The sequence below is a fragment of the Sinocyclocheilus rhinocerous genome, unplaced genomic scaffold (genome assembly GCF_001515625.1).
Source record: "Sinocyclocheilus rhinocerous isolate Xijiao unplaced genomic scaffold, SAMN03320098_v1.1 scaffold504, whole genome shotgun sequence".
In the NCBI taxonomy this organism is placed as follows: Eukaryota; Metazoa; Chordata; class Actinopteri; order Cypriniformes; family Cyprinidae; genus Sinocyclocheilus; species Sinocyclocheilus rhinocerous.
Window position 1 is genome coordinate 1,863,831 of NW_015645076.1, and position 17,205 is coordinate 1,881,035.

The window sequence follows — 17,205 nt, forward strand, 5'->3', positions numbered from 1 at the left end:
TATATATAAATGAGCAACAAAATAACTGATTATTATATATAGAATGAACATATTAGAATGATTTCTGAAGGATCATGTGAAACTAAAGACTGGAGTAATGATGCTGACATTTCAGCTTTGTCATCATAGGAATCAATTACATTTTAGAACATTTGAAAAATCAAGAAACATTTGAAAAATCACAATTATTCCAAACTTTCGACCAGTGTATTAGCAAAAGACTGACGTGTGCTTGTGGATATCAGTGCATTGGAGTAAGGTATATGTGTGTGTGTGTCAGCAGCACTGTATGCAGTGTGGGGGTGTTGCAGACAAGGAGGTGTGCCCAGCTATTGGGATTGTTGACAATTGACCTTTAGTGCAGTCAGTGTGCTTTCAGCTGCATACAGAGAAACGGCATGACAGCACACTGTCTCTGCTCAGGATGCCAAAGCCTCTGTGAGCGTGTGAATGTGTGTGTGTGTGTGTGTGTGTGTGTGGGTGTGTGTGTGAGAGAGAGAGAGAGGCTGGGTCAAGGTTGGGTAACCAAAGAATATGATATTTCAGAAATCAAAAGTGTTTAAATGGGTTAATTAATACTTTAAATTGCATAAAATACTTAAAATCATATTCGTATAAAATGGAAGGTGTAATTGCCAGAATTTTCAGAAGCTCTCAAAACGCACCACGCCAGGTTTGACGTCAATGATGACAAAACATTGGTTCTTGCATTTCAACATAACATTTTGAATGATTTGTTTTTAATATGAATTACTATTTTTAAGCACAAAATGAAATTTAAGAGCAATGACAGAGATTATACATAATATACATTTCAGTCTGTTCTTTATACAAAGCTATTATATAGCTTCAAAAGACTTTGTAAGTCATATGGACTACATTTATTGTGCCTTTTTGGTGCTTGACACTGCATGCTTTTTTGTTTTGTTTTGTTGTTTTTTTTATGAAAAAGAACAGTTTAAAGCCATCTTGCAAAATATCTTCTTTTTGTGTTCCACGGAAAAAAATTTTGTCACAACATGAGGGTGAATATGGGGGATACTTTTTTTCAGGATCAAAAGAACAACATTTATTTGGAACATAACTTTTGCAGAATTATAAATGCCTTTACGTTCACTTTTTAGCAATTTAATGTCCGATAGTGTAACACCTTGAACTTAAATATTATTTTCCTCACAATTAAAAAAAAAAAAGTTACCATAGGGTCAATCAATGTTTTTTCAAATATTTACATACTTAATAATATGAATATTATATTCTGTTAAACATTTGAAACAACTTCAATTGACCCTATCAGAAATGTCACTCTTAAATTGTCAGCATAATATTTTCTCTTTGTTTAATGGATATATAATATTTCACCTCTAAACAAAAAACTGTATCCATATTGTAATAATAATCTTTTCTCTCTCTCCGTCCAGTGTCACATATACGTGGGTCTGATGACTGTCTGACTCATCAGCCTCAAACCAATAGGGACACATATCCATTCACACTGCAACAAAAACAAAACAGAGATCTTGCATTGATAGCAGAGCAACACAAAGATGTCTCTAGCAAAATCTTGGAAAGACTTGCAAATTCCTCCACATCCCACAATGCTTTGTTTCATTGCTGTGAATCACCTCTTTGGCATGCCGACAAAAGGGAATCCTCCAGTCACTGCCAGTAACAGAGCACCTCCGCAGACACACTGTCAGTAAAATAGAGGACACAAGGAACCAATAGCTTCTGGGCTTATTAAAATCAACATGTGGGCACTGCAATTCCAGTGTTTGGGACAGCTTTTCTAAATGTCCATGATTCTATCAAGTATCATTATCATATCGTTGGTAAAAACTTAATTCAATTGTTATTTAAGATGTAGTCAAGTCAAGTCAAGTCACCTTTATTTATTTAGCGCTTTATACAATACAGATTGTGTCAAATAGGGCTGGGTTTTAACACAAATTTCACTATTCGATTCGATTCTCATTCACAAGTTGCGATTCGATTCGATTACAAATACGATTCGATTCAATATAGATTATTTTGGATATATATCAGGTACAGTACATGCCAAATTTTCTCAAGGAAAAAAAATCGAAAATAATGCTGTAAAATATACATGAGAGTCAGTTGGTACAACATTACTATAACATTGAAGGTTAAAATTAAAAGTTTTTACAATAATAAAGTTACAGTTACATATTAATATTTCTACTTCAATTCGTTTAAAAAAAATATATAAACATTTAAATGGTGGCTGTCATAAAAACTTGAATAAATTAAACAAATTAAACATTGAAGAACAGTAAAAATTATAATGAATATGTTATATGGTGCATATATTAAGCAAAATGCTCCTTTCTACAGTTTATTTTTCTATCTGACTAATGAGTTTATGGTCACTGGTTTATGGTAAATGTGACATTAAAGGCAGGGTATGTGATTTTTCAAAAACACTTTAGAAAACTGATTCGGGCCGAATCGCAAAACAAACTTGTAGCCAATCAGCAATAAGGGGCGTGTCTACTCGTGATGTGGAGGAGAGCGCGTTCAGTGCATGGGACGGACATTAGCCGAGCCGAGCGACAGAAAGATAGAGATGGCGGATAAAAAAACAAAAGAGGAAAACGTCTGCGGAAAGATAAGGCAAGAAGTAGGACCCGTGAAAATATCGGATCAGCTTTCCAGCGCTGGAGAGAACTCAAGGAGCGGAGGCCTGCGATCGGACGCCGAGGTTGCTATGTTTCTTCTCAGTAGGTGAGTAACACCGTGTCTACAACAGCTAAAGTCTGACTACACTGGACGCGATCAAACGACCGTTGAAAACCATTTGAAATTTGTGTCAGCACGTCATAAATAGAACCCGGCAGCAGTTTTCTGTCGGGATTTGTTGCGCCGCGCCGCTCACGTCCGTAGACACGGTGTAACATTGGTTTTGCTTTGTTTCACAGAACTAATCGTTGCCTGGGTTGCGTACGTATATGTGGGGCAGAGCTATCAAAATAGGGGCAAGACCCTTTTGGGGTAGGGCCGTGTTTGTTTTGGTGTTTTCAAATATCAACATTGGCTACCAGAAACCACTTACTCTGCCTTTAAGTTATTCTTGTTCTCTTTATTGCTTTAAGTAAGTAGGCCTACAAGACATATTGTTTACAAGCCGTTATATTGGCGTCTTTGTGCGGCTGAAACACAGATTGAGCGATTACATGAGACAGGATACGGATTGTAAAGTTGTACTCTTTCTGTTAACTTACCTTCGGATGTTTAGTCATGTTTATTTTGTGCTGAAACTGGTATTAATGTGGAGGAGATGATTAGTTCACTTGCGCCTCGCGCTGCCGCGTCTGTTGAACTGAGGCGCTACAGCGATCTGTCACTCCACATTAGCTCACACTCCACAGCGCCAAAACGGCATTTATTGTTTAAATACTGTAATACAATGGACAGAATTTGAATATCTCGAATATATCGATATTTATTACCCAGCCCTAGTGTCAAAGCAGCTTTACAGTGTTAAACAGGAAAAACATGTGCTGTTAATGCAAGAGGACAATAGAAAACAGTCAGTTTATCAGTTAAAAGTCAGTTCATTGTTGATTCAGTAATGTCATCCTCCAGCTCAGTTCAGTTCTCTTTCAACAGTGTCTGTGCAGTCAAGTCAACAATGTTGCCAGAAATTGTGTCCCCAGCTAAGCAAGCCAACGGCGACAGTGGCAAGAAACCAAAACTCCATCAGTGACAGAAATGGAGAAAAAAAAACTTTTTTCATCATCGGAACAGATTTGGAGAAACTTAGCATTACATGACTTGCTCACCAATGGTGAATGGCAGTGAATGGGTGCCGTCAGAATGAGAGTCCAAACGGCTTACAAAACATCACAGTAATCCGCGAGCAATCCACACAACTCCAGTCCATCAATTAACATCTTCTGAAGTAAATAGCTGTGTGTTTGTAATAAACAAATCCATAAAGACGTTTTTAACTTCAAACCGTGCTTCCAGCTAAAATACGAGTCCTCGATAATATTGCTTTCTCCAGTGAAAAAGTTGTCTCGCCTGAATCAGGAGAGAAATATGCACAGAACAAGCATTGTTTATAAGCAAAAACAGTCCAACATTAGTCCTAAACAAAGGCCAGTGTATTTTGATGTGAGAGGACAACAGCAGATGGACTTTTTTTACTGGAGGAAGTGTTATTGTGGATTATGGACTCGTTCACAGCAGATGATCCATTGGTGAGCAAGCGATGTAATGCAAAATTTCTCCAAATCTGTTCTGATCTTGGATGGACTGAAGTCAAGTCAATTTTCAGCAGATATTAATATTTGAACTATTCCTTTAATGTTATATTATGAAGCCTCTAGTTTAGCCTTCAGCCTTTAGTTTAACTGTGGCCCATCTATTACCTTAAAGGAATAGTGCAGCCAAAAATGAAAATTCTGTCATCAATTACTCACCCTCATGTCGTTCCAAACCTGTATGCACAAGAGAAGATATTTTGAAGAATGTTGGTAGGAGACATCACAAGCTTCAACTAGCACAAAAGTTATGTGAGAAATATGAAGTCATTGAGCATAATGACAGTCACTCACAAAATAAAGGCACGTCCAAACAATGCAGATGGCAACCAGACATATTTAATTACAGAATTGTGTTTCTCAGGCTTTGCAGATTGATTTACTATACATTTTTTTCATACAATAGGAATTTTTTTCAATCAGGATCAGGCTGAAATTACATCCTGTCGGGACAAACAATAATTAGTTTAATTGCTTCTGCTCTTATGTGAAAAAAGCCATTACTCCATTTTCAAACCCGTCAAACAACACTGATCCTCTTAAGATCTATGACAATTTCTATGGTCTTTTTTTAGCTTAAAAAACCCCAAATATATCATGATGTACCTAACAAGGTCATTACATGAGAATAACCAACCAAAACGGATTATAAATTCTGAGCAATCTCATTGTACAAAACACATTTCCCTTAAATCATCAAGGTTAAAGCATCCAACTTAAAAGCAGTTTCCGTCTGCTGAAAGTATGAATATAAAAATACATAAGCATGTTAAACCACAAAAATATGTAGTCAAGTAAAAGATTAAACTCTTAGTGTGTGTCAAACTGTGCGTTTGGACATGCAAAGTTCATCAAGTGTCTTTTTAAAGTTTAAGTTCACCCAAAGATGAAAACTGTGTTATTTACCATGTTGTTCCAAACCTGTACGACTTTATTTCTTCTGTAGAACATAAAAGAAGACATTTTAAGAAATATTTCAGTGTTTCCCTTTCATGGGAACTTCGAACTGCGTCCTCTAGGGGTCGCTATGGGGAACGCCTCGTCGTGACCCGTGTCTGAAGCATACATTGAAAAAACACTTCAGTTTTCCATACGATGGAAGTCAATGGTAACTAAAACTAGTTTGGTTGCCACCATTCTTTAAAATATCTTCTTTTACGATCTGCAGAAGAAAGTAAGTCATAGAAGGTTTGGAACTACACGAGGGTGAGTAAATGACAGAATTTGAATTTTGGGGTGAACTATCCCTTTAAGAAGCAAGGCACATTAAGTACATTCCCTGCTATGCTCTACATAAAAATTTACAGTTATAATATTCCCTTATTATTTCATGACAAATGGATAATCAATTACCTTTACAGGCAAGAATTTATAGGAAACCTACTGAAGTGGAGTTCCAATTGTTCATGAATTTGAATAAGGGATAAAATGTTCAACATTCAAACAAGAGCCCTTACATTTCATTATAATTTGCAAAACCCTCCTGTTGAATCAGAGCCAACGCAAAGTCAAAAAAACACTGTACACAACCCGTTTAAGACAAATTAAAATAACTGATCTGTATACAGTAATACAATTGTATACTTAATCACATTAATTAAAAACAAGACAGGATTTATCGAAAGTATGATGGAAATTATAGATTTTGAATAAATACTTTTTTCAGAAAATTAAAAATTTGAAATTATTAAAATACTACAACAACAACAAACAGATTTCATTACTGTAGTTCAGAACAGTAACAATTAAGCAGTATGCAGTGTAAAACTGCGAAATTCACATATAGTGCATTATTTACCTCAGAAGACACAAGGAGCCCTTAAATCTCACCTCACTGTGTTCAGTAGCAAATAATCTGCATTAATAAAATGGCACAACAGAAAGCTCACTGGATAAAGCTGTTCAGAGAAACATTAAAGAGACCATCTATTCATCCTTACCAGGTCACACAACATGGCACTGCATGCATTAGATAAAAATAAAGATTCTAGAATATGCTTTGAAATATTTTTAAAGAATATAGTCTGCTCTATTATCTTTTTTTCCCCATTAAAATAAATGTAAACAAGCATGCTAAAACAAAAGTAAAAAAAAAAAAAAATTGCAGTCAAAGGCAGCCAGCTGGTTGGGTGAGATAATGACTCGAGAGGATGTGCTTGCGATCTGACCAGCGTGGGCGCAGCGCTTTTTGGTGTTTATCCAACTTTGTGGTGGGAGCCGTTGTCTGGTGAATGTTTTGGTTTGTAGTTGGGATTCAAACGCCGCCTCCGCTGCGGTCAACCGAGACAGGTCCTCTCAGATCCAACCCCTCCTCGGCCGTCTTCATCAGGATAGCCAGACGACTGTCAGAGATTTGGCCTCTCTGGACCGCACTCATGAGCTGAACCAATCAGAGAGCAAAACATATGCATAATCACTACCTAGCTTAATGGTTACAGCCACATTACTTTGTATGATTTAAGCTTAAGAGGCGACTCTTAAGCTTAAATCATATCTCTTGCATTTATATTTTAAAATGCAATTTATTTCTATGGTGGTAAAGCTGAATTTTCATTAGCCATTAGGCCTACTACAGTCTTTAGTGTCACATGGTCCTTTTAGAAATCATTCTAATATGCTTATTTGATGCTATTCTTTGATGAACAGAAAGTTCAAAAGAACAGTATTCTATCTTTACTGTCACTTTTGATCAATCTTCTTTCTTTCTTTTCATCAAATGTAATCTTGACCCACTACTTTGCTGTACTTACATGACTGGAACTAGTTGTCCAAAGACATTACCAATATGGCCTCAAGTGAGCTGACCTGACCTAAACAGACTTTGGTTAAAGCCTGGGCTAGTAATTTAAAGGTTAGTGGTTCAAGACCCAGAAAGGTTATTACTTTTAACACCTTTCTCCTGACCCATATATGGTAAACTAGTTCATGCTTCATTATAGTAAAAAGTACAGAAAAAGTGCTGCTCATTATTAATTAACTGAAACACCAGATCTACTTTATGTATGTAGGTATGACATTTCAGAGCGATTAATCACTGTGAACCAGTCGGCTTATGACAAAACATGGATATACTGACATGAAGATAACAAGCACTTCTAATTTTGAGGTTTTCACACCTACAACTACAAATCCTGCCTGAAAACCAGAGTGACACCAAGATAACCTGTAGCCTATAAATAGCTATTTTTACAGGTTCTAAGGGTTCATACCTGTAAGAACTCATCCAGTTCCACCTGTCCGTTTTTGTTGAGGTCCACCTCATTGAGGATCTCATGGAGGGCATTCTCATCAATTTGAATGCTGAGTTTCTGAAAGAACACAAATCAGCGACAGAATCAGTATCTAAGAGACATTAGACTGAGGCTTGACGAAAATGTTAAGGACTGCATATAAACCAAAGACAATGAGAGCTGAGAGAATGACAGCTAATAAGCAATTCACGCAGGGGAATTATTTAAATCTTATTCTTTGGTAATAAACACAAACACATACTTCAGTCTCGTGAAACTGCTGCTATCTGTTCTGCCCATCACTCACATTGAAAACAAATTGTGGTCAAACCTTTTTTTTAGCACCCCAGAATGCTTTCACCTATACAGTTGTATTTTTTTTATATATTTAAAACCATTTTTAAAGTGTTAGTTCACCCAAAAATGAAAATTAGCCTGTGTTTTACTCACCCTCGAGGCATCCTAGGTGCATATGACTTTCTTCTTTCAGATGAATCCAGTTGGAGTTATATTAAAAATTGTCCCGGCTATTCCAAGCTCTATCGTTGCAGTCAGCGGGTGTTGCAGTTGTCCACAAGTCGTCAAATAAAGCGCGCGCATCCATAATAAAACGTGCTTCACACGGCTCCGGGGGGTGAATAAAGGCCTCCTGTAGTAAATCCATGCGTTTTTGTAAGAAAAATATCCATATTCAAAACTTAATAATCACTTTAATCTAGCTTGCGCCCACTGTTGTAAACGGAAGCAGTTCCGGGCGGATGGCGTATGAGGTCGGCATTGCGCATGCGCTGCTCAGAAGTGACGCACGCGGAAATGCAGCGGAGAGATCAAAACAAAACAACGGTCACTGTGAATCGTCGATTTCGGATTTTAATCGATTTAAAACGGTAAGAATCGAATGAATCGCGATTTCTATAGCGATTCAGTGCTTTCAAAATATATACACATTAAATTACTACAAGCACGAATTAATGGAGACCTTGAACAGTGTTCGTGCCCTTGCATCTCTCCTTCATGCGCTCAACTATTTACCGCCTGTGACTGTCACAGGACTGCGCTCGCGCTCAGTTCGTCTCACTGACACATTTTTTGATCTCCTTCACGTGCTCCACTATTTACCGCCTGTGACGGTCACAAGATTGCGCTCGTGCTCCGTTCGTCTCACTGCCACATTTTTTGAGCAGCTGATGTGTGATCTCTCCTTAGTACTCGTGGCCAGTAATGCTAAAGTGAAGTAGTTTTGCTTTTCTGTAGTTTTTCAATGGCTCTCTGTCATACCGACGACATTACCTGAGAAGTCAAAGGCTGCGCATTTATTTCATGGACGGAACAAAAATGTAAGTGTCTAAAGCATACGCACAGTTCCATTGAATGATAAATGTGTTTTAACAATGTCGTTGAACTGAATGTACGAAGGAAACTGTTAAAATAACCACAGCATTAACAACAACCTTGAAATAAGAGCTCGAGGTTTGTCTGATAATCAGATGCGTGAAAGTAGAGTTTGTTGCTATAGCAAACAGACATCGGGTACCTTTTCTTTCAGAATCATCATTCGCCGATGGAGAGGAAAAGTTAAATACTATAGCATTTTATTTTATGAAAATGAGATAAAGAAGTTTTCGCACTGAAAGAGAAGTGATCTCTTCTACCTGATTCTGTGCAGAAAATTTTAATAATTGTTTGTATTATATAAAACGATCATAAAATCGCCATTAGGAAAAAATTATAGACTACAAATGATTGATTATTGTCCAGCAGTGTATTTAATTTCTTATAGCAAAGTCAAAGTAAGAGATAAGAAAATAATTCCTTGTAAAAAAAAAACATAATAAAACATACATACATAAAGCTATTGTATTTGACATTTCTGTCACTTCTGAAATGATGGCTACACCCCTGGTGTGACAAAATGTTAGCCTATACATAATACTTTTAAAGAAAGAATTTAGGGGAAGCATTTAAATAATCCTTTGAATGCACTTAAAGAATGCAGAATCGAATCGTTAATCGAAATCAAATTTAATTATGAATCGAATCGAATCGTTCTGGATTTGCAAAAGTCGTTCTCGAATCGATTCGAAAACCTATGAATTGTGAATCGAATCGATTCGCTGTCTACCCAAAGATTCACAGCCCTACGCAGGACGTATGCGCAGCGTGCGCACCTCTGAGATATGCTAGTCTCGCGAGTTTGTTTATAGGAGCAAAGGAAGCAAAGTTTCCTTACTTTAGCAAAGGAAAAACAGTCTCCTCTTGGTTTATATCGAAATCCTCCGACATTTTTCTTTACAAATCCTCGGTTTATACTTCTAATTCGTGACCTGCGTTTTGTTTTGTTCTCTCTCCGCATTCGTCACTAATCACGCAACGCCGACGTACTACGTCATCCGTCGGAACAGCTTCCGCGTATGACAGATAACGGAAGTGAGAGAAAAGTGTTTATTACGTTTGAAATATGGATATTTATCTAGGCCTTTATTCACCCCCCGGAGCCGTGTGAGGCACGTTAAACACAGGCTAATTTAAATTTTTGGGTGAACTAACCCTTTAATATTATGATTGTTTGACAAATGACGATTGTTTTAAAGAATGTTGGTTAACCAAACAGTTGACAGTAGCCACTGACTTCCATAGTATTCCCTATAATATAGACATTCTTCAAAATATCATCTTTTGGGTTCAGCAGAAGAAAGAAACTCATACAGGTTTGGAACAACATGAGAGTGAGTGAACAATGACAGCATTTTTGGGTGAACTTTAAGTACTAAAGTATTAAAGTTTTTATAAACTATTTCTTACTATGTGTCAGTAAGTTGTTTTTATTTTAGCATGTGTGTTTGGCTCAGTAAAGTACAGGTCATCTTGCAGTTTAATCGCGTACCTTGTGGCAATCCAAAAGTAATGAAAATTAATTAAAATGAATTAACATACATAAAAAGTCCCCTCATCTCTTTATATCAATGCCAACTTCGCCTAACCTGATGAATTACATGTAAGACATTTTACATGATGTTGTTAGTGCAAGAAATCTTAACTAACATTATGGACTCCAGGAAAAAGTAATGGCTGCTTAGAACAAATAATATAACAGTATATTTTTGCAATCTAAAATATTAAGGAAGCTCAGTTGTAATTGTAAGAGACTGTAACTGTATGAGAGATTATAACACACCTCTAGCACTTGCTGGACATCCACTGTTGTGATAAAGCCTCTACTCTCCTTATCAAATTTGTAAAAGCGCTTCTTATACCTGTCAATCATAATAATGATAATATTAGAAGAGTCAGAGCTATAGGATCTTGTATACACTTAAACTCACACACTCATCCTATACCTTGCTATCTCTTGGGCAGTGAGTGAGATCTCTGTTGTCTTGCTGAGCTGCTCAGAGCGAGCTTTATAACCCATCTCCAGGTGCAGGAACTTCTTTGCTGCCTCCAGCTCTTCCTACAGACACAAAAAAACAAAAACAGACTGAGTAACTTTACAAAGGTTAGAAACAAGTGAATAAAATGTATTTTTGATAAAATATATATTTTTTCTGATCATAACAGCAGCACATTTCAGCACAGATTATTTTGTAAACCTATTACAGTATAATGCATGCTTTGCAAATTGGGTGTTACTGAAGGATGGGCGAGTTAAAAGCTATATTGGACCCAACAGTTTGTGTAAAAGTGTTGTTTCTCATTTCTTGTCTGAAGAAGGCATTTACATAGAAGTCTTCATGGCACAGAAATAAATAAATAAATAAATACTGGTCAGATAGATGGTGAAATATGGTCAAATAAAGATAAATTACAGGTATTTTATCCTGAAGAAAAAAAAACGTTATTTTCTTTTTTCTAATTCTACTCAACGGGCTGCCACATATATTCACATTAAACTGTAAAAAAAAGAATTTGTACCAAAATTGATGTTTTTCATTTTTTTGAAGGCATTTACATAAAAGTCCTCAAGCAATAAATAAATAAATAAAACAATCTAATTTTAAGGGTCAGATCGACGGTGAAATACGGTCATATAAAAGTAAATTACAGGATTTCTTTCCTGAAAAGCCAACCCTTTTAAAAAAAAATCTATTTTTTTCTATGTTCTACTCAACATTCTGCCAAATGCCTCATTATAAGTCTAAATATTTTAAACTGTAAAAAATGGGTTTGTGTTGTTTCATTTCATGTCTGAAGAAGGCATTTACATAGAAGTCTTAAAGGCACAGCAATAAAATACATTATTTGATTGATTAATTAATTAAAAGAAATTTAATTTTATATTTTAATTTCATATAAAAGTAAATTATGTTTTTTTTTTCCTCAGGGGGTTATTTATGTATTTCTTTATTTTCAATTTCTACTCAACAGACTGCTAAAAAGCTCATTAAAACTCTAAATATTTTCAACATTTTTTTTTTAAGTTGTAAATAAAACAAAGATTATTGGAACATGTTTTATTAGAAAATACCAGTAATAGCTACCAGTAGATACTGATATATATATATTTTTTTTTTCCACATTAGAATGAGAGTGTTTGAGGCAGTAAAAAGGATTCAAATTCAGCCAAAGTTCAAAAGGTGTTTCATGCAGCTGAAACACAGCAACATGAGAATTCTGGCTTGCCTTGCAGAGAGCTGTGATATACCTGCACTGGATCAAGGCTCCCAGCAGAGCATTGTGTCTGTGTCCGTGCATGTGTGTGGTGGGTGTGGTGCACCTGCATTGTGAGCAGATCTGAGTTCTCAACTCATGGGAACTGAACAGTATCAAAGCTGCACAGTGATCTGTGCTATTATTAGTGCTTCTGTTTATCAGACAGGAAACCAACGACCAACGTGCAAAAGCTGGAGTAATTCTATCACCCTCTTACAAACGCACTACACACACACTTTCAAACACTCGTGCACGCACAGACGTAATAGCCATAGTCATCAAGAGGTGTTGTGCTGGGCGCTCATTGCACAACTGAATTGTGATCTTATCCTGAAGTGGAGACTCCTTGTTAAAAAAACTATTTAAGAGAGTCACACTAACAATAGCTGAGGCCTATTATTAGCTGTTACCTAAATTAACCTCGCTGAGACCTTTAGCTTTAGATCAGTCAAAAATAGCTGTGTTCAGGGAAAGGGTAGCAGGTTTGCACAACCAATAAATTCAATAAATCAAGTATTGCCAACAAAATGTTTGAATACATTTGAATTGTGATTTGAATTCATATGTATACTAAATGTGAATTTAAAGTGTATTCTGCTTTCATTTTAATTAAATAATCACATGCATACGCACACGCACACAACACACAACACTGTCAGTCTGTATTCTAAAGTACTGTAATATGCCATGAGATAAATGACATACGCTCTTTTTTTGTTCAGTCCACTGCAGTTCTTTGCCCATGATCTCAACGATACGTGGCAGAGCCTCATCCGCAGCCTGGACGTTCAGAAAGCCCAGGCGAGTTCGGCGAGCAATCACATCGATGGCTGTACACGCATACTCCTTTATAGCATACTGCACCTAAATCCAGACAGAAAATATCACTTTCATTTTAATCTAACTTCAAATTTAATAGAAACTGTTTGGAAACAATCAGACATCCATGTATTTTTAGGCTGACTGAATGACCTGCAATATTTTCAAATTTCAAGATTTCAACCCAACAGTGAATCTTACTTATTTTTAATGCTGATAGTTATAGTATTTGACCCTTAGCTAAGCTCCACCTCTCAAGAAACAATGTGATTTTCAGTAAAATGTGCTCATGGACTGTAATGAAGTGTAACATCGTAAAGAGTTTATTCTAAGTACTAGCTTATTTCTAAAAACTTTGAAGACTGCTCATCAGAATCAAAATGGAGTCAACTGTCAAGATAAAAGCCTAACTTGAAAGCGATCAGAACAGATTATATTGGTGTAAATGAACAGAACTGTTCCTAATGTTTCACAATGCATTCACTATGTGTGTGTGAACTTTGTAGTGTGACACTTACTTCCATCTCTACAACCAACTGAATCAAATACGAAAATAAAACAACAAAGACTAAACTTCTCAAAATCAATTAAAATATTTGGTATAGGGAAAATATACTGTAAACCACGTGTCAGTATAAGTGACCTGGGAATGACGTTTTACCATATTTCTGTACAATTTATGCAAAATGGCATTGAAACCATCCAAGCAACTCCATAGGTGATCCTCAAGTCATGTTGGATATAAGATAGTATTTACAAGTTTAGCGCATATAAACGCCACCACAGTGTCGCAATTACGAATAGAAAATTCCTTTCTTTGCGTCCTGAGTTTCTGAGTTCTCAAAGTGTCAGTGAAAACACACGGTGGACACAATGGATTCTTGCATCTGTATTTGACAGTAATTTTGTTCAAATGTATGAATTTTTATGTTTAACATAAAACTAGCTAAGCTGCATGTACAAAATCCAACAGTACTTCACAATGATGATAATATATACTACAATTCCATTTACAGCACTTTCATAAATTTAAATGCACAATTGATTTTTCATAATTTTGTTGAAGCAGTGTAAAAAAAAGCTTCGCTGTATTTTTGTAAAAAAGTTTTTCCGTTCTCCAACCGAAGCGATTTGAACACGCATAACATCATAATTAATACTTTCCAACATGTTAATACAAACTTCCCAGGATGACTTGAATGCACCATTACAGAGTAAAAGCTTGGCTGACATCAAAAGTTGCTATTGGTCAGTAATGTTTTAAAGGCGGGGCTTAGCAAATGGTCAACTGCAGGTTAATTGTCATTATTATAATTTCAGAGTGCTTACCTCACTCTCTATGTAGGGAAATTCGGACACAAGGCGTTTACCCACTATAGGCCATCTCTTGCCTGTCACCTGGGCCATTTTGGCCACTTCAAATGATCTTCCTCCGTAGGTTGCTGCCAGGTGCTGAGCAACCTGTGGGTTCAGAAAATAAAAATGTTATTCCTTACGGCTGTAACCGTTATTAAATAGATGATTTAACATGATTTAACTTTCTTTCCTTATACAGGAAACCCACTGTAACCAAAGCTAGATTTTAAACATTCACTTAGGCTGTAGAGATGTTTTCTTTACTAGCTTATGAATAGTTCAGGCAAATAAAATGGCCCCGTTTACTTTGCTCTTCTTTTATATCTCTCACCAAAGGTCAAGTGCTGTCAAAAATATCTGCATGCTGACCTTTTTAACTATGCTGGCAAAACAACATCCATGGTAGCGCTACGGCTCCATCAAGCTCTCACGCTTCCAAACAAGGGTTTGCCAGACTTTCTCTCCCCCACAGAATCATGGGGGACTGAAGCGTTATGGAGCAGCTGAACCTGCTCCAAAGAGCTCTGACTGGCAGAATGCTAAGTAGTTGGGCTTCAAAACCCACCTCGTTTTCCAAGCCGTAGTCTTGAACCAAGCGAATGTACAGGGTGGGGGTCCAGTCCTTCCCACCATCCAGCATCAGACCGACTGTCCTGCTGGGACCAGCTGAGAGCTTATGAGCCTTTATGGCTGCGTCAAGGGTCTCCTCAGCCATAGAACGATAGGTTGTCCACTTCCCACCTACAGAAGACAGAGTGCTGTGAAACCTTTATACATCCTTAGTAGAACAATTATCAGTAACCCAATTCCTCATTTAAAGAAAATTTTTTTTTTTGTGTATATGATTGTATTTTTAAGTAAGATTTAATGTTTTAATATTTTTACTTATTTTGTTTTATTATAATTTTTGTCTTTAATTATCATTTTTAAAAATTATAATTATATGCTTATAAGTTAATAATTACCGGGTTAGTATGTTTTTTATTTTATTTTATTTTTTAAGAAATTAATACTCTTATTCAGCAAGGATGCATTAAGGCAGTGTTTCTCAACCAGGGGTCCGTGGACCCCTAGTGGTCCTTGACATAAGGCCAGGGGGTCCGTATAAAGTATTAATTTTTGTATACATTTTGTATATTTTGAAATGACATGTTCCCATGAAAGAAAATTCCAATATAGCTGATGATATGGCCAAATACTGGACAAGTCAGCTAACTTGAATTATACTTGACTGCATTTGGTCCTCACAAAGACACAAATGATACGAGTCAATTTTGTTCTGGGGGTCCTTGAGGATGGTTCTGAATTGGACTGGGGTCCGGTACGACAAAAGGTTGAGATTCACTGCATTAAGGGACGCAAAAATACTACATGAAATAAATACTGTGCTTTTGAACGTTCATAGTTTGCACAAAAATATTAAGCAGAACAATTGTTTTCAACATTGATAATAAGAAGCCGGGCTGCACAATTTGGCCAGAAAATGTGCTTTTATATATATTATATATTATATCTCAATCAATATGACTACAAAATAAGAATTATAATTATTATTATGATTATTATTACTACAAATATCTTTTTTTTTTTTTACAATAATTACAAACTTTTTCACACTGTACAAATCCAATTAAACCACTTAATGAAAGAAAATATATAAAAAAAAAAAAAATGGCACAAAGGCACTGACCAGCAATGGTGACGAGTCCGCTGTCGCTGATGTTGACGATGTGGTTACGACAGATGGACTGTGTGTTTTTGGAGTTGGGGTCGGTGACCAGCGGACGAATGCCACTCCAGGCTGCCAGGACATCCCCTCGCCGCACTGAGAACCAAAGAAACCAGAGACGCTGACAATCTCTGACAGCTGAAGTGTGTGTGTCGAGTATCTGATTGACAGGACTACAATAGGCTACACTATTGTATTTATGCAGTCAGTGTCCTGTCTACAGCTACACCCACAACTGTTTATATATGAAAATGACAGTGATGTCTGCATTAAAAGCTATTTTGTTTGGCAAATGACCATAGGGGAACATGGGAAGCGAGACTGTCCATAAAAACTGGAATTGCTTTGTTACTTTGTTAAACTAACAAACTGTTACTAGAACATCATGTACGAGTCCAGAGTCAATTTCCCTATTGTGGTGACATCTCAAACATTAATTATTAAGAGGGAGTTGTGTATTGATCTGCGGTACACATGCCACTGTAATATGCAGGTTGATATTTCTGAATGGGGGGAAAAACAGAGACAGCAACTCTCATTATCAAAGGGCATCTCTGAAACATTTATGACAAGGCTAGGGAGCTCAGCAGACAGCAGACTGGGGAGACCAATAACACACACACACACACACACACACACACACCTTGAGTCTAAATGAACCTCAGCAATAGACCGCTGGGCTGTCGAATGCATTCAAGTAATCAAATTCTCAAGGGAAGAATTCAGTCCATTTCCAAGCTGTAGAACGCACTCGAAGTTCTCAAAGAATCACAATCACCATACCGAGGCATTCGCAATATATCCGCAACCATATTGGTATAGGCCAATATTTAATTTGTTAATTTTTAAAACTACCATCATTGGTTAATTAGGCTGAGAATGGAAGAAAATAATTTTTATTTTTGCATAAAATTTTTTCTTTCTTCATTCATGTCTGATGATCAATATACACGAGGAAAGGTCCCAGTGATTTTTCGGTGTGGGCGGGGCTTCCCACCTGACAAATCAAAATTTAAGTTAATTAAATTAAGTCAAGCGACTGACTAAATGTAATATAGTTTGTCGCAGCTGCTCAGGACAAAAACTCTGAAAACTCTGAGATACCCTTCAGCACTTACCAATTTATATATATATA

General features: G+C 36.5%; 1 protein-coding gene across 2 annotated transcripts in view; it reads right to left on the reverse strand.

The window, feature by feature from the left end:
* Positions 1–6,341: 6,341 nt before the first annotated feature.
* LOC107705589 (glycerol-3-phosphate dehydrogenase, mitochondrial-like) overlaps positions 6,342–17,205 on the reverse strand; it is a 25,548-nt gene continuing 14,684 nt past the window's right edge. The window contains exons 10-17 of one of the 2 annotated variants that reach the window (XM_016508936.1): positions 16,032–16,166; positions 14,907–15,082; positions 14,315–14,446; positions 12,872–13,030; positions 10,855–10,967; positions 10,692–10,770; positions 7,496–7,594; positions 6,342–6,666 (exon numbers count right to left, since the gene is read on the reverse strand). In XM_016508936.1, the coding sequence (XP_016364422.1) occupies positions 6,541–6,666; positions 7,496–7,594; positions 10,692–10,770; positions 10,855–10,967; positions 12,872–13,030; positions 14,315–14,446; positions 14,907–15,082; positions 16,032–16,166 (1,019 nt within the window). In that variant the 3' untranslated portion in view covers positions 6,342–6,540. Of the gene's footprint in view, positions 6,667–7,495; positions 7,595–10,691; positions 10,771–10,854; positions 10,968–12,867; positions 13,031–14,314; positions 14,447–14,906; positions 15,083–16,031; positions 16,167–17,205 lie in introns of those variants that run through there. The other variant, XM_016508937.1, reaches the window with a different exon arrangement.